General features: G+C 40.5%; 4 protein-coding genes and 1 non-coding gene across 5 annotated transcripts; 3 read left to right on the top strand and 2 right to left on the bottom strand.

Annotated features, from left to right (window-relative positions):
* Positions 1-7296: 7296 nt before the first annotated feature.
* LOC124184410 (histone deacetylase complex subunit SAP30 homolog) lies at positions 7297-9231 on the top strand. Its single transcript, XM_046574068.1, has 3 exons — positions 7297-8119; positions 8235-8468; positions 8584-9231. The coding sequence occupies exons 1-3, from the start codon at positions 7949-7951 to the stop codon at positions 8710-8712; spliced, it is 534 nt and encodes a 177-aa protein (XP_046430024.1). The 5' UTR covers positions 7297-7948; the 3' UTR covers positions 8713-9231.
* Positions 9146-12561, bottom strand: LOC124184408 (exosome complex component RRP45). Its single transcript, XM_046574065.1, has 9 exons — positions 12181-12561; positions 11876-11970; positions 11587-11809; positions 11251-11468; positions 10941-11168; positions 10701-10834; positions 10442-10524; positions 10122-10248; positions 9146-9871 (listed from the first exon to the last, which is right to left on the bottom strand). The coding sequence occupies exons 1-9, from the start codon at positions 12244-12246 to the stop codon at positions 9810-9812; spliced, it is 1236 nt and encodes a 411-aa protein (XP_046430021.1). The 5' UTR covers positions 12247-12561; the 3' UTR covers positions 9146-9809.
* A 381-nt stretch (positions 12562-12942) lies between these two features.
* On the bottom strand, positions 12943-13015 carry Trnam-cau. Its single transcript has one exon. It is a non-coding gene; the product is annotated as a tRNA-Met (tRNA).
* Positions 13016-14149: 1134 nt separating this feature from the next.
* Positions 14150-15057, top strand: LOC124184806 (proton-coupled amino acid transporter-like protein CG1139; the record flags this gene model as incomplete). The annotated part of the gene is made up of 3 exons (XM_046574909.1): positions 14150-14381; positions 14504-14710; positions 14866-15057. Coding segments are annotated over exons 1-3 (534 nt in total), but the record flags the coding sequence as incomplete, so codon positions are not given.
* Positions 15049-15952, top strand: LOC124184411 (proton-coupled amino acid transporter-like protein pathetic). Its single transcript, XM_046574069.1, has 2 exons — positions 15049-15308; positions 15774-15952. Exons 1-2 carry the CDS (start codon positions 15091-15093, stop codon positions 15949-15951), a joined length of 396 nt encoding a protein of 131 aa, XP_046430025.1. The 5' UTR covers positions 15049-15090; the 3' UTR covers position 15952.
* Positions 15953-17701: the final 1749 nt, after the last annotated feature.

The raw sequence follows: 17701 nt of genomic DNA, 5'->3' as shown, positions 1-17701 counted from the left end.
GAGGCAAGCGGGCGCCGCGCATTCCCAGGGCCAGCAGCAGCGGCAGAAGGCAAGAGGGAGAGAGGAAGGAGGAGAGAAAAAGAGAGAGGTGGAACCCGGGGTTCGTTCGTTCCGTTTCGGTGTCGTTGGCGTCCATTCGCCCGAAAATGTACGATCCCTGCCGATTCTAGCCGAGGAGAGAAACGCGAGGCGCGCGCATCCGCGTTCACACGAACGCCTAGCGCTGGTCTAGCCAACCCTTCGCCCTGCTTCGGTGCCGCCATGCTGCGGCGTCCCTTCTTCTCCCGACGAAATGCTATGCTAGGTAACAGGGTATAGGGTTCGGGCAAGGATACGTGCGCACGTATACCGCGTTCGACGAAACAGCGATACTTTTTAACTCGACTTTACGAGCTAACGGAGGGGCGACGGGAGGAGAGACGTCGAAAATTAAGGGCGGAGGGCATGTCGGGGAGAATCGCAATCGCGTTGATTTTCGAATTATAGACTTATTGCTAATGGAATTTTTGATAAGGTACACACGTACGCTCGCATATACTGTGGAAAGGAATAGAACTATAACGGTACAAACGCTGGTGTTGCGGAAAAAATTTGATGGGAATCGACACCGTAGGGCAAGGGTTAATTTAAAAATGTCTTCTATTGTTCGACGTGATACGTGCTCAGTCGGTAAGTATAATTAATCACGCGACGATGACGTTTCGTGCAAGGTTGCGGGGTTGAGCCGTTTGTATCGCCTGGTTTTTCCACGCGTAGATATAGTTTCCGCATTTTAACGTACGTATCGAAAAATATTAATTGTAAGAAGGGTACGCCGTCAAAAGCTCGAGGTGCTCACGTTGCGTATTGCGGGTTTACAGATACGAAGAACCGAACCAACATGGTTCGCGAAAAAATAATGGTACGAATTACTGAAAAATTCAATGAAATGTGAAAGCGATTATCAAAGCGTGCACGGGAAATAACGGAGCGCAGTCACATTGTCCGGTGATTGGTGTTCGAAGAAAAACGCATCTTGGTACTCGGAAAATTTCTGGGACCTAACAATGTTTCGTAAAGATACAATGCCTGGTTTATACCTGGTTGAGTTTCCTCACATCCTAACGCCGGTTTCCCCAGGGTTCCTTTCGGGAACTCACAGTGGCAACGTTGTGGATCACGGATCGCAGGTGCTACCTACGGAAACCTACACTTATACCGTTGCCCAAGCGAACCCGACAGAAAGAGTGAGCGAGAGAGGAGAGGAAGCGAACACGCGTTGTTCAAAAATTACTCGGCCAACCGGGACCCAACGGACCGAGCCACATGTTCCAGACCGTCTCTATCCCGCGTTTTTAGAGTTGATTCAATTGAAAAAAAAAAAAACAAAACGGCGCCGACATACCTCGCAGTCTCCAGCAATTTTAAAAAACACCTATCGCGCAGTTTGAATATAAAACGTATTGCAGATTACGCCGAAACGTAGAGGTTTTGTTGCTGTTTGTTTTTTTCTTTTTTCCTTTTCTTAATAAAAAATAAATTTCTTTTTTCCAATTCGCCTGCGATTGCACGGGCATCGATTCCTCCTTTGTTTCATTTCAAAACTATCGTTGTCCGTCTTCGTCCGTCGGGGAAACGAACCGTGCATGTACGTACAACGGGTGAAAAAGATAATACAAAAAAAAAAATACATTCCAATGTCAGTGTGATTCACTTACTCACGTAAACGTAAATCAGGTCTTCTTTTCTCAATAAGATTCCTCGTAACGTAAAAATTCTCAAGTTAATTACCTTAGAGCGTAGCGCAGAGAATAAATGGGGGGGGGGGGGGGGGGGGGCCGATATGCATATATGTGCAAATGCAATTGAACGTTGATGCTTTGTGTTCAAAATTTGTATCAACAGGTAGATACATTAACGCGTCTACAGATAAGACAAGAGACGTACGTCAACGGCACGACGATGCATTGGCGACAAAAACATTGTCCTCGTTAAGTGTTAAAACTTGGGTTTTGTTCCGGTATCGTGATAACTAATGACGGGAGAAGTTCCGAGTACATCCTACAGAAAACATTTCTTACGGGCTACTTGGGGATATATTTATTCGCCGAAACGGATTTCCGAGGGTCAAAAATGAAGAAAATAAATCGCTCACTTCGACACGTAGAAATATAAATTCACCTTTTGCCAAAGCTGTGCAGTACAGCCTTATTGTACGAACGCACACTCGGAAACACCTAACACCCTTTGTTTTATTCAAATAGAAGTACACAGGTGAAGTAAATAAACCGAAGTCTCGTTTGTAACCAATCGGATCCACCTTATCTGCTGTGTACGTATATCGTACATATACTCGTGTGGTGAAAAAACATGACTGATTTGAAGATAGAACGATTGAAAATCGTCGCGACCGATATCGTTGTTCATTATACGTTCGTTTATTCATTTTTCAATTTTTTCACTAACTGGACCTGAAGTAGAGACGATGATCGGGATTGCTGAGAGCAAAAAATACCACCAGAATGTAACCGTGACTCGGGCAAATTCTCTACTCCGTGCATTTAACAACGAAAAACTTTCTGTTCGTGGCTATGGATAATTCAATATTTCACAGACTGGTAGCTCGAAGAATACGATAGAGAAGCGAATAGAAATAAATTATGTTTTCAGCTTGGTTATCGGCGAACTTGGCATTATATCAAAGGCGTATTACGAATATCATTTAGCTGTAAGAGGTCTCTTTCATTTCTGTAGAACGAACCCCGAGTCTTTTCGTTGTATATAAAGGCGGTGGCTTTGACTAAGACGAGCTAATCGGAGTAATGTTGTTCATTCTCACTTACAAAACGTCGTTTGAAGCTGACGAATCACACTACTAATCCAATCAATATATAAAAACACAATGCTTTTACAGAGATAATAAAAATACACACAAATCTGAATACTAGCTGACAATACGCAGTCATGACCGTTGATTTGCGAAGGGATTTCGATTCTGCTGTAAATTTAGGGAATTGTTTGTCACGAAGAATCATTTTTATCGGTGGGAAAATCTCAGAACGCATGTAGCACATACTTGTGAAATCTGTAACATCGGAGCATTAGAACGTAGATTGAAAAAAAAGAATTCAATTTGTTCGTACACGCGAATCGCGGTTTGAATAGTTTTACGAAATTGGGAGTCCGAGTAATTACGCATTGCTGAAAACATTGAACGGAGTTGTGAAAGCATTACGCGTACGCCACATCCTGTAAATCCATACAGTCAAAAAGATGATTCAAATTCAACTCGGGTATTGAATTTTGCGGTTAAAGTTCCACAACTTCTAAAAAAAACCGCAAATTAATGGCCGCGCAAGAGGCGCACGCGCGCCATACGCGAAGCATGTATAGAATGTTCGTATCGACATACTTGAACGGAACAAATACAATGACCTAGGGTGAATCGAATTACGTAACAAAGTTACAATGAATTCTAACGTTCGTCAAACCTCGCGAAATGCGTGAAATAATGTTCGATTAATTTTCGAATCACTAGCCCGGTCGAATTTATCTCACGACCAACGTAGTACGGCAAGGTTTCGTTCGTTCGTCGTCGATTCGTCCGTTCCACGAATTTGATTGGACAATCGCGGCACATGGCGGACGAATTCGGGCTCTGTCGACAATTTCCGGCATGCGAACGCCAGGACACGAACTTGTCGAGAGACCAGAATCGAAAGGAAGTGAGATATATAGTTTAAAAAATAAAAAAATAAAAAAAACATGACACACACACACACATATGTATATATATTTGTATTATACAACATGTAATTGTTCGAACAGAAAATGAAAAAAGAAAAAACAACGAAATTGTTGCGAAAGAGCACGGAATCGAAATTGCGCTTGTTAAAACACTGAAATTGATGACGAAGACAATTATATTTGTGTCCCTACCTTTCGTTATTTATCTAAATTGACTTATTGTTTTTCACATTTGCATCGTTCGTGTATTTCCCCGTATTTTCTATTTCCTTTTCTTTCTTTCTTTCCTCTTTTAACAACTATTTTTTACCTCGGATCTCTGTACGAAATGCGCTATCATCTGTGTCGTACGTGAAATATATATACGTGTGCATACACGTGGTTTATCGTTTACGCATGTACCATGTTATTTTTTATGATTATTTTATTATTCGTTTCTCTGTCGTCTTTCTTTTTGCCTCTCTTTTACCTCACGCGCACTCAAACCTTCAACTGCAATTAGTTCGCTTTTACTACAGCGCGGCGACAACAACAATAAACCCCGACGAACGTCACACGATTTATTAGAAATGGCTGCCGCCAGGCTTCGCTCGGCTCGAAGTCTTTCCTCAAGATGGCAGCAGCTGTACGAAGCGAACCAAAGAGCCGAGCTGCGCCAGGCACGGAACGTGCACGCACCTTCGTACGTGTGTGTATTTAACGCGTAAGATACGCGCGCGTATGACCGTGTGTCTCGTATGCACACATGTATAAACGAAAAGTGCTGCGTTGCGCTAGCGCAGCAACGAACGGTGCGCACCGGCGTACATACATACATGTCTCATCGTACACAGGCAGGCAAGGTTACGTAGCTCCTTACAGGCTTACCAGAAACGACTGTTTATGATTTTCAGAGATAGCTTATTACCGGTGAGCGAGGAAAAAGACGTGCTTTTTATTCGGGACACTGTAATTGATTTTACGCGAGGAACACAAAAAGATGGTCGCCATTCAACGCCTTAACATTTTATAATGCTACAGTCGGTTTCAAAAACGATGCAAAACATGTTTATCAACTTTTATAGGAAGAGAATTTTCCACAGTTTTCGTATACGTTGAGATAGTGGCGATGGGTATTTTTGATAAGACTATTTAAATACTATATCAAATAATAATTTTAAGCTCGATAATTTTTAACGGATCCAGGCAAGATTAGGCGACATCTTCGGAGAAGAAAACTTTTACGACAATACTTTGCCAAGTTAATTGCCTGTGCAATGGTTGTTATTCCAGTGTTTTATAGTTGCTTGTAAGAAGGACGTTATAATGCAACGAAGTTCTTTTTCCTCTCTTCGCTTTCTTGTTTGGATGTAATCCAATGTCACAATTACGAAACTCTCGCATGTGCGAGAGAGATATAAATTTGCATATGACACATTCAGCGAGTAAATTCACAAGTTATTGGAAGAACGGACATGTTTACATAAATATATATATATATATATATATATACACGTATGAGACAGATCTAGATTGTGGTTGCCTTGATCAAATGATGCATTCTTTTTGTGTTTAAAGTAAAACTACAGATATCATTACAAAAATCATCGAAACAAATTACAGACTCTTTCGGCGATGGAATGTCGAGACGGAGACGTCTAGATTGGTTTCAAAAAAACAAAAACAAAACACACATGGAAAGAGATGTCGAGGTAGTATCATTAACGAAATTCGACAAAGAAATAAAACTGAAAACCAAACGTTCGATCGTTTCCGATTGTGTAAATAACAAAAAAAAAAAAATAATCCGAATCCAAAATTCGAATTTTATTGATTAGTGTACAAGACGGCGTTATACGTCAGAGATATAAAAAAGAACACCGTTACGCGAGTATAGTAAATATCGAAGCAACGTAACGTCGAAAGTAGCAATCGGTATCACGTAATAAGTTCGAAAAGGAATCTAAAAAGTACAAGAATTTTATAGCGACGAAAAATTTCCGCTCTCGGTTTTGAGCTTAGGAATTTGTAGGGTAAGCAAAATTGTCAGAGAGGGGAGGAGGAGCGAAGAGGAATCGAAAGCCGAGAGAGACCGCAGAAGGAAAATAAAAATTCATATTCAGAATGTACAGCGGCAGCTTAGCGTGCAGCTTGCATACAGAGACGCGTTTATGATACGAACGGTATACATTGATTGCATCTCGGTTCCCCCTAGAGCCTCTCATAGCGCAGAGGCCAGGAGGAGCTACTTGTTCACGTCTCGTCTCGTCTCGTCTTTTCTTTTCTCTTTCCTTCCCTTCCCTTCCCGCCTGACGGTCCTCCTTGCCGACCGCCTAGTCATTCGTTTAGCTAGTAATAAGATCGCATCACGATGCAATACGCGACGACAATGGAGTTTATCCTACGTCGCATGCAGCGCGGATATGAAGAAAACAACGAGTCCGCGATGCTAGGCAGGTCTGGCGTAATCAGCCGCCCTGTACAAGTTTGACAGAGGCGGTGATGCCGCCGTAGTAATTTGCCCGCAGGCGGGAAAACCTAGTTAACCGAAATTACGATGAAGGCGGCGTTATTTGCGAAATTGATGACTGAAAGTGGGTCTCGATTTTGTTAAATCACACATCCACGTGAGGTTATTCGAGATATTCCGGTCGCGTGATCGGGGAGCATCGTACGCTTATTTTGCGAGTATACGACGGCACGTATAAGACTGTATATGCCAATGCATAGCGTAAGCAGCTAAATGGATTCAGGGTACGCGGAGCACGTAGCCTTGGCAGCTCGATTTAACAATAACGATACGCCTGCGAGGTTATTTCTATTCGATAATTAAAATCGTCGATGAAAATCCGATTTTTTCTCACGTCGCGATGTAGGATTTCAGCTACGTGGAAGAGGCGAGACGTAAAAGCGGAGAAAAATAATATATCTCGGCGTATCTCTGGGCAGCCATTTGCTATGACGGTTGTGTGGAAATAAAACGTACGATCAAACGAGGCACATCGTCACTTTAATATACACTTTCTTACGCGGCACAACACTGGTGAATTATTTCTGCATATTGATTGTTAACAACTACAATCTGTCAATATCTCTGAAGAAAAATATCGGATTTTTCTTACCTGAACAGTCTTCTACAGCTAAAAGGATTCTCAGCTTCGAATATCGCGACCCCACGCCACTTATGCGGCATATGGAAGTATACGGGGAAAATCTGCATCACCATTGGTTTATTTCAGATAAGCCGCAAAAAGTAAGCCAATCAGCGCCGACCTTTTACGTTTTGAAGCGTTTCTTTTTCCCCCCCAACAATATGGCTGCCGGTTAAAAGGGCGGGAGAAACGATAAGCAACAAACAAGTTCCAAATTTTACAAGCAATCTATCGAGTGCGGGTTTAAATGATTTAGCAGAGCGAATAAATGGATAAAAATCATCTTCGCACGGTAGTTTCGCATTTAAATACGCCCAACGTCGCGTTAAACGCGACTTAAAATGACGAGGTCAAATGTTAATTGTTATAGATGTCGCCAGCTGCCAAGGTTGGAAACAGGGAGTAATAATTTGTCCCCGTCTTCTGAATTCGGAATCGTTCGGGATTCCGAAACGTAATACGACGCACTGCGTTGGTTGGACGAAAACTGTGCGATGTTGTGTGCGTGTGCGCATGGCTGCGTTGTGTGCGAGAGAAACCGAGGAAGTGTAAATAAGAATAATATACATATTTAACGAAAACGCCGATGTGGCTGTCGAAGTAAAAATTTTTATTTCCAAGAAACTCTCGTTCCCAGTTTTGTAATCCACTACCGCAACGTAGCCTCATCTGTAAACAATTCGTGTTCAACTTTCCAATTACGTTGTCGAGGTTATAGTTAAAAAAGCGTATAAAATATTGTTCGAAACGTAGTTTTGCGCCGGATTATCAACCTGTCGCTATTCAACCTCCCGACGATATTTCTGTGCAGTTCGCAAGATGTTCTTTCACTGCTATTCTAATGCCAGAAGACAGGGACCGGACCGTCATCTGTTTAACCATTTCGCATATTAGACCTAACAATCATTTAAAATATTTTGTAATTACCTAGCGGTAATTGTTTGATAAAAGTCACGTCACACGTTGCGTCAATCGGCATCGGATAAAATGTCCGGCTGAAACAGATAGCACCGCATCTGGCACCAAACTCATGTGGATTTGAACCATCTCTGATACGTCTGTTAATTATCTGGTAAATTTCACCGCTCATCATGAACGGCTTTAGCACCGGGGAAGAAGACTCGAGGGGAGCCGCGGATCAAATTTGTTGCCTGGTGGACGAGGGAGAGAGATGTACTCGTCCTACCAGCAACGCCTCGTACAGTAAGAGAATACAGAAAACCGTCACTCAGAAACGTCTCAAGCTCAATCTTGACCACATGGTACGTTCTCAAACATTTGTATCGAAGCAAAAGTTGCTACCTTCGAAAGGTTTTCGATGTGTAAAGGAAATATTGTTCTCATCGGCAATATCACAGTGCTTCTTGTTTGTTTCAGGCCCGTCACATATACATCTGCGAATATCATAAGCAAGTTATACTCTGCGCCAGGTCCAAGCAACAGCAACAGCAGCAACGCAGGCGAAAGGAGTCCGAAGAGGATTCGGGTGAAACTGATAACGATCTGCCAGAAGCTGACCTTTTTCAGCTTCAAGTCGGAACTTTGCGCCGTTACAAACGTCACTACAAAATCTCAACACGACCTGGACTGAACAAAGCTCAACTAGCAGATGTAAATTGAATTTCCATTATTTATCATCTTGAAAAATCATACAACCAGCTATAGATGGATGCGGAGAAAGACTACGAATGTCAACTAATGCTTATTTTGCTTTGCAATGTTACAGACGCTCATGAAACATTTCAAGACAATTCCTGTCGTGGAAAAAGAAGCTCTCACATTCTTCATATTCACTGTTAAGACTAATGCTAACAAGTTAGATCAGAAGAATGGATTGACCAGTGAACCTACGTAACATGGACTTGTCACTCGGTGTCCTCTACACTTACATTGGAAATCGTATGGCAAGGTATATCGAATAGATTGCTTTCGACACAAAACTAAGATAGATTGATAGCCCTAGAAACATTATGAAAATATTTAAATCTAAATGTGATATTTATTTTCCCTCAATTCTTATGATTGAGATTATTATATTATATATCAATGTATTTTTAATTTATTTCTAAGAATATAAATATCCACTTTTCAAACTAAGTAAAAAAAATTCGTTATACGGAATAATAATTTATCCACTTCAATTCTATACAATTGAGCTGATTTCGAAATTAATTTTTTTTGTAAATTATACATGAATTGAACGTATCCATATATGGAACTAAAAAAAATGGTTTACTTTTCAAAACCGTTCTTCACAACGGAATATCGTGCTTCTGCCTTTTTTTTTCCAAACATCAATTCGATTTACTTGAACAATTCAGTGTAAATTCTCTCAGGGAATAAATCAACTAACGCGAAGTGCAATAGTATCGACGAATTAAGGGAAAATGTTTGGTGATATTGAATTTAGATGGGAATACGGATGAACTTTATAGAGGAGAGGCAGGCAAATGGGCTCTCTCTACATTCAAATGAGATTTAAAAAGTTTTCGATAACGCTTGAAATGTAGGCTTAGGCTAAAGACGAAAAAAATAGCACTATCGAAACTGTTCTAATGTTATTTTCCCTTAGGGGACCCATTTTGCCCGCCGCTCCCCTACATAGTACCTAAAAATATTTGCAGATAAGATTTATGGTGTACCTTATTCGACCCAGATACATTTTTATATAAAAAAATCGTGTTGCTTTTTCACTCCCTTTCGCAAAAAGTTCTTCATTTTCGGTATGTCTTTACACAATCTAAGTTCGCTGATTGTGAAATAAAATATCGAATAAAAATTGTGTACAGAGCAAACAGTTCACATCACAGATTCTTCATAATTTTAATTGACGTATCATCACAAGCTTTGCACTCTGATAAATTTATAAATGCATGTTTTGAAACGGGGAATGAGAGAAATTGTCATGTGGAAATGAATGCAAGAAATGTTTGGGATCATTTTTCTATTAAACTACATGATATCATTTTTGCTGACAGTTACAGTATCTTCCTCTTCGCTGTCGCCACCTAAATCTGTAAAAGTATTGCTATTGAAGTGTTTATGAATTATTAATAAGTAGTTACGTATGCTGTGTAAAATTTCCGAAACTGAACTTGTCTAAAGTACTTGACAAAAAAGTTTTATCGTTATTAGGGGAAAAAAATGAAGTCACTGAATGTAATCGTGTAAAATGCTCGACCTGGAAACCTTTGAGCATATTCCAAACTAAATCTAAAAAAGTTATTGGGTATTTTAAATTTGGCAAATAACAGAAAAGGTTACCTATATCGTCCAACACTTTTTTTTCTAGTTTCGTTTCCTGTAAGATTTCAATATCTTCGATTTCATCATCAGAGGATTCGTCAGATGCCTGCCAAGTATTGGGGCCTCCCTCTCCGACTGATTTACTCTGTTACAAAAGTAATAACACGAATAGTTTCAAGTTTCGAAAATTATACAGTGCGAAATTAGATGATTGAACTTGGTAAAAATTTAAGTTCAGCACTTTAAACAAAATATTTATATCAGGTCAACTCGTTTGAATAACTAAGATTGAAGTATGCTAATTTTGTCATTGAAAACGAATACAAGAAAATGTGTACCATATTAGTAATGAGCTCAGCAGATCCATGCCCAAGTGTTTTAATATTGTCATCCTCATCTTGGAAATCACTGGTCTCCATATCTGAAAACGAAATTTTACAAAACCCCAAATTATAATATAAATAACAGCAAATGCGATATTACAAATTTTCAAAGAGTGGGAATTTTTGATATTTACTCCAACCACTGATCTCTTATGAATTTTGATTGCCAAGCTATAGTAAACATCATTAATGCAAACTAGGCCACTAATCTCACCACTTTTGGGGCTGCTTTTCCCAGCAACCCAGTGCGCGAGTTTAATACTGAGTTTAGGTTTTGTCATTGCCGTCAATTTTCCGAATGTAATGCATTCCTTCAATCGACATACATCGCGATCTTCTTTGTTGTACCTGAAATTGTATAAATATTACAATTGTTGAACGGTACAAGTTCTTACCAAGATTTACATTCCGGATGCAGAAACGCTTTTGAACTCTTGAAATGAAGCCAACCTACTTTGCTTCAACATCTTGCTGTGCTGCTTTTCTAATCTGCGTAACTAATTTGTTAGCATAATTAGCTGCATGGGGCGAAATGCTCGGCACCATATCAGCCGTCACCGATGTCTTGCCCAAATAGCAGAGCTGCAAGCTGCAGAGCTCTCTGTAAGAGTTTAATCCTAGGGTTAATTGCGATGCACCTACTCTCTCTTCCATGTAAGTAGGATCCATAACGATTTGGCCACTGAAAAAGATTAAAATGCTTTTAGCTTGAAGTAAACTGAGAAATGACTATTTGATTGTAAATTAACAAATTCTCTCTTCACCTTTCAAAGACAATAAACGAAACGCATACTGGATAGTGATGTAACGTTAGCGGGAGCGGATCTTTCTCGGCAAACGAATGGATAGTTATCGAATCACCAGTGGTAGTGACATCCGGTCTGTGAAAATGTGTCAGTGCAGCTAGTATAGCGATTGAAGCGCAATCGACAAGGTTGCCGTCGTGATTGAGAATGTTGACATCTACCCGCAGGTTCCATACCTACGTAAATCATTACTAACTATGCAGCATTCTCACATTGCACTAATCAAAGAACTTAGTGCAAAGCAATTGATGCAAAAATATTCTTTTCGAGTTAATTCGGCTGCATTAAAATCACCTTCTCATCTGCTACAATGCAGAGAGACTCCAAGTCGACGCATCTAGAATCTTTAAAGCATTTTTCCAACTGCCTGTTGACTTGCATTGCAAGTTCAGATTGTCTGCCTGCTTCAAAGTGTGGGGCAGCTATAGGATTGAACTCAACGTTGATATGAAGCATGCCTTCATTTGGACGAGATGCCTTTGGCTGCTGAATATCACAGGATACTTGGGCAATTGCTCTGAAAAGTGTACAGCCAGTGACAAATATGAATTTTTAGGCAGTAACATAAGATGTAACGCCTTACTTAGTTTCACCCAAAGCTACGTGACAACAGCCCCAGTTTGCTCCAAAATGGATTTCCACTGGTCGAGCTTCCAGTAATTGTCGTCCATCTAAACGCTGAATAAGATAATTAGGAAAACCCATTAATGATAGGTTAGAAACTAGTTAACGTAGCAATAATTTTGTTCTAACCGTGGAGGATATACAGGTAGAATCAATATTGATATAGGTTTGAAATACGTACACTTTATAAAGTCAAGACCAACAATAAGTGGACAAAAAAACGTGCTGTAACAAGAGGTTATGAATAGTACAATTCTGACTTACCGTGTCTTCGGCTATTGCTCTATTTATAAAATTTCGTTCACAATTTGATAACGGTGTTTCCCTCATTGTGTATAAATTTATTTGCGAACGTTTTCACACAATTTATTTTAATTTCTTTGTAAATGTACAACAACAAATCGTATCTTATCTTCGACTCGTTCGAAATTCAAACCAATAAAGAATGCGAACCGTATGGACGTTACTCCACGGTTAAGGATATAGTGAGGAGACCGGTAGGTCGGAGGAAATTACAGTATTCTGTTTCACAGACGTGATTTTACACTGGGATTCTGTAAAACGGGGCGGCAAGTGCAGAGCGATAATATTGCCCCCCGAATATAAGGGTTGAACCAAAGAGGAATGGTATATCTTCAGTCAACGCACTCACGATTAGATGAAAGAAAAAATTGCATCCGATTGATTTATAACCAGTCTATTATTTTTATTGCCAACGCTTGAGCAGGAGTTGAATTTACACGCGTATGATTCGCGTACCTCAGATTGCATCGTGAAGACGCTTCTTAACTAAGCTCAACTAAAATAAAACTAGGATATCAATATTTTTATAAAATAACAACGGATGCAACCTCAGAGAAAGAATTTTTTTGCTCAATACCAAGAAACACTTGGATGTTTGATGTCGATCAGCGTCAGGTCTGAAAGGCAGACGTGATGAACTTGACATTACCTGGCGTTAATTGACATCGAGAATCCATTCGCAATACACCAAATAAAAGAGCTTTTGGAAGAGTAAAAAAATATTGCCCCGGGTGAGGATCGAACTCACGACCTTAAGATTATGAGACTTACGCGCTGCCTACTGCGCTACCGAGGCTCCGATGTTATACGTTGGGTGCAACAAACGTTTCCACCAGCGTTTTATTTATGACTACTGTTTCACGATTAGGTTTTCTCTTCGAGATTATCCAGGTTTATTTATTATTGTTATTATTCAGTTTAAATTCAATTCGAATTGAAGAAAAATATGATGTACAAAAAAGGTAATTTAAGCCAATTTGTTATCTCGACGAAAAAAAGTAAAACTTGTTACCTCAAAAAATCATTTCTTATTCCCATGATGGAAAACTGATATTTTCAGTATTTTCCATGACCAAATTAAAAATCCCCTGAAAATTCTAGGTTTTTTAATGACCCCTTTTAAATACCCTGGCACTTCCAGTTTTTCCAGGTGTGTGTTGTCACTCGTCAATTGTTTGGTACGTAGAATGCTTTTTTTGCTTCTGACAAACATATGGGACACTTGACATCGGGTAATGTATATAACCTTTTAAAATTGTTTAAATACTTTACAATCAATTCTATGATACAAATGTGGGTATTTGCTGAAATTATTCTATACCGACAAATATCGCGAATGAATATCTAGCCAGATAGATTAGTCAACTGACAATGAGCGAGCGTGTTGAAAAATCAGCTAAGCCTTCGGGAGGTTTAAAGCACGGAGAGTCAGAGGGTAGATCAGCACAAGTCGAAGAGGACGAATATGATCCTTTTTTACATCGATCCCAGGAAAATTTAAATTCGTGAGTACGCTGTACTTTCTGTAGCCCGTAATTTGCATACGCTACCCTGGTGAAAATGATTTCTATAACGTTTTTCTTCAAATTGTTAGGGATGTTCGGAAATTTCGTACAATTTTGTGCAAAAAATTGTATTCCTACAAAATTGTACATGTGCATAGGTTCTCAAGCAAACTCGTCAATTTTACCATGAAAATTTGTATTTCTTTCAATAAAAAAATTTACAAGCTACTACAATTGTTAACGAAAATTAACAAGTCGTCGAGAAATGATACGAAGTGTTCCGACTTGCGTAAAAATTCGTAGTTGTAGAAATTTTCTCCAGGGTATAAAACACAAACGTTTGCATGGCTTGTTACACGCTTCGAAGACACCGCGCGTGTAAGTCTGAAATATTTATCGCAGCAGCACGAAAGATAATTATTATTGTGAAACTAATGATGGCAAAATTGAAAAATTTCTCGTCCCCCAAAACTGTAATCTCGATCTAGGAGGAGATCTGATTACAGAGATGCAGCCGTTTTCATGCATCTATTCAAATCTACAATCGGCAGCGGTCTTCTTTTCCTGCCGCGGGCTTTTAAAGAGACCGGCACTATTTCGGGAGCGGCTTGTTCCATCCTGACGGGTTTCGTCACAATGTACACGGCGATAACAACCGTAAGTGAATAATTCCAAAGAATGATTGAAAAATAATATGATACTACGGAGAAGTCGGGAGTGCGAAACGAACCGATTCTGGATAATAATTATTCTCGTAAGCTAATCACAATCATTCTCAGGTACGATGCGCCCAAATTCTTTGCAAGCGTGTTCGAGTGCCTTCTTTGGACTTGGGAGAAGTGGCCAGCTCGTCGTTTGAATACGGACCGGAATTTTTGAGGAAGTACGGAAGGACGTTTAAAGCCGTAACAAACGTCATGGCTTGTTTCGCGGAATACCAGACGGTCATAATATACATTCTGTACGTAGCAACCTCGTTTCAACAGGTGAGCAGAGAACTCTTCAATCAAATGCAAATACAGATAAGGCAATGTCAGGTCGAGCGTCATCGAAGTACGCGTATCGAATGTCTGATCATGGCACTGATCATCGAACAGGTCAACAGTTACTATCACTGAGAACACGATTTTCACCTTTTCAGGTAATCGAATACTTCTCCACGATAGTCTGGGACGTCAGAATATACATATTGTTGTCCGCGCCGTTCTATTGCTTGGTCTCCCTGGTCCCAAACCTGCAGTACCTGACCCCGATGTCGGTGGTTGGCAGCCTGTTTTTGATAGCGGGCTTCTTCGTCACTCTCTACTATTTCTTCAAAGACATGAAGAGTCCCTCGCGTCTGACCGCGTATACAAACTTCGTAGCCATGCCTGTTTACTGCACCATATTCCTGTTCGCGCTTCACAACATGTGCCTCCTTATGCCTTTGGAGAATTCAATGAAAACGCCCGATCACCTGCCGACCATACTAGCGATATCCATGACTTTTAGCTCGACTATATACCTGCTGTTCGGATTATTTGGATACAACAAGTACATCAATCCCTGCGACACCGTCATTAAAAACTTGCCTCTGGACGAACCGTGAGTTATAATGTCATAAATTGTTTACCACGAGTTTCAGGTAGGACAGCCTGACACGGTCTTCGCGTCTTCTTGAAAGACTATTTACAATTCCTTTATAACTGATACCTGCGGTCGATTGTTTTTCATCTTTACGCAGCCGTTCAACATATGTACAGTGTATAACATTATTTTCCTGCGTCGCGGTTCGTAATGAAATTCTTGCAATTCTGCAAGGGATTCCCCTTTCCTTCTCATCCGATCTTCCTCCAATGAGCCGAATATACACATACCGTATATTTGGATGCACGAACGGCCATCCCTACCGGTTACATTAGACTACCATTATTGTTGGAGTGTAAATCATTTTCCATCACGGTAGATTTTATCAACGTATCGGGAGTTCTTACGCTTTCTTTTACTCAGATACATGCGCGTAACGCGCGAAACCTGTGAAAGAATATGATGTTTGTTTGCCATTTCCAGAGCTGCTCAAGCTGTGAAAATAGCCATTACCTTGTCGGTAATGTTCGGGTACGCGATACATTACTTCGTTCCAGTCTCTATAATATGGCCGCAAATAATGGGAAAGGTCAACGAGGATAAACGAAGGATATTCGAAATCGTGTTTCGCATTGGCGGGGTCATAGTCACGAGTAAGTAGACCGTGATTAAAGTATCACCGTAAAAACGTGATGTCGAGGAAGGCGAACTCCGACCATCGACATCACGTTCAACTGCCGGAAGGAACTATCGATTATGCTACAATTAGTTCGGACAAGGGATCCTCAGATCCGAAACAATGCTCGCTTGCAACAGTTTCATTGGGTTTGAAAATGACGGACTTTGAAATTTACAATCAAAATGTACAAGTATGGCATAAACGAACCGTTTATAATTCTGAAAAATATTACTTTAACTGAAAACACCGGATATTTTTATATTTTCTATTTTTGTTTCTTTTTTTTCTTCTTCACGCGTTCATCGCGTACGAATATGGTATTCTTGTGTGACCGGTCGGGAACAACTTGTTTATTACACGTTCATCAGAAGCAACCAGTTTATTATTCGTGCGTCTGCACGTTCGTTCCGGATTGCACAATAGACTGTTTAAAATAATAGACGGTACCGACCTTGCTGACGCATTGGTGAAAATTCAATGAAACTGTACAAAAATTCGATATTGAGGATAAAAATGTTTCTACCATGTTTTTTTAATACCTCTCCGCAACCGTGACGATATCGTGTGATACGTACACATGTAACACCTGTAATCTTTGCCTCGTAAACAATGCTGGAATCTTTTCTACGAATCGCTGTACCGACATTCCTCGCACGACAAGTATGAGGAACGGAACGATCTCGATCATCCTAATTAACACTTTTCGCAACAAGTTCTGGTAGCCGTCGCCTTGCCGGAATTGGGACCGCTTCTGGGTCTGTTCGCGGCGTTCTGCTTCAGTTCGATGGGGCTTTTGCTGCCGGGAATCATCGATCTCGCGACAAGCTGGGAGGGTTCGAAGAATCCCAAGACTCTGTTGGTTAAAAACATCCTCTTATTCATCCTCTGGATCGTATTGCTGGTAAGCGGTAGCCTCACAGCAAACTTCAGGGCCGTGTCAAGGGCTCCTGACGCACGACGCGGAATAACCGGAGGATATTCTTAACCGCGATGTTTCCTCCGACTCACCGCGTTGCGTTACGCACGTGTAATTCATCCGACCTTTGCACCGACTAGGCGACTCTCAGAGCTTCCGACTTCGGAAGCTGTACACCGGTTGTGTTGGAATCAAGGACGGGAGACGCGTGCTCCCGTGAATAACGAATTTGTGCACCTTCGCTCCTGCAGTCTGTTGCACTCTTGGCACAGCCCTGACCTGTTCATTTTCGGATACACGTTTTATTTGACAAACGGCGCAATACTGTGCCGGCATAACACGTTGCGACCACTTCTTACTGCATCGGACACAGTTAACGTGCCGAATTGCAACGACTAGCACACTCGTGACTTGTCTTAAATTCGTTTCGCGCGGTAGGAGACAATTGCACTTGTTTTATTATTGAAAAAAGTCACGCCGCTTTAAACCCACAAAGATAATACAGCGATAATTCGTCAACCCGATTATAAGTGGCTGACATTTTTACTTATGGGATATAAACGCCACCTTGTTGCCGGGACCTGTATTTGACAATTTTCACGAATTATCAACCGCTCATACTTTCCTTTTCATTTTCGAAAGTTCGCCGCTCTGACAGCGGTAAAATTTTCCAAAAAATAAACAAACTACGAGCGTTCAAAGGAAGTTATACAAACTTGGTACATAAAATTCTGCAGGAATGTGTAGACGTCTGTGACGTTTTCTTTTTCTTTTGTTCATTAATTGTCACGTTAACTTTCCGGTTGGTTTTAGTTT

Source organism: Neodiprion fabricii, chromosome 6, assembly GCF_021155785.1.
Source record: "Neodiprion fabricii isolate iyNeoFabr1 chromosome 6, iyNeoFabr1.1, whole genome shotgun sequence".
Classification (NCBI taxonomy): Eukaryota; Metazoa; Arthropoda; class Insecta; order Hymenoptera; family Diprionidae; genus Neodiprion; species Neodiprion fabricii.
Note: the sequence above shows the minus strand (reverse complement) of the source record. Positions and strands in the feature narration are given on the sequence as shown.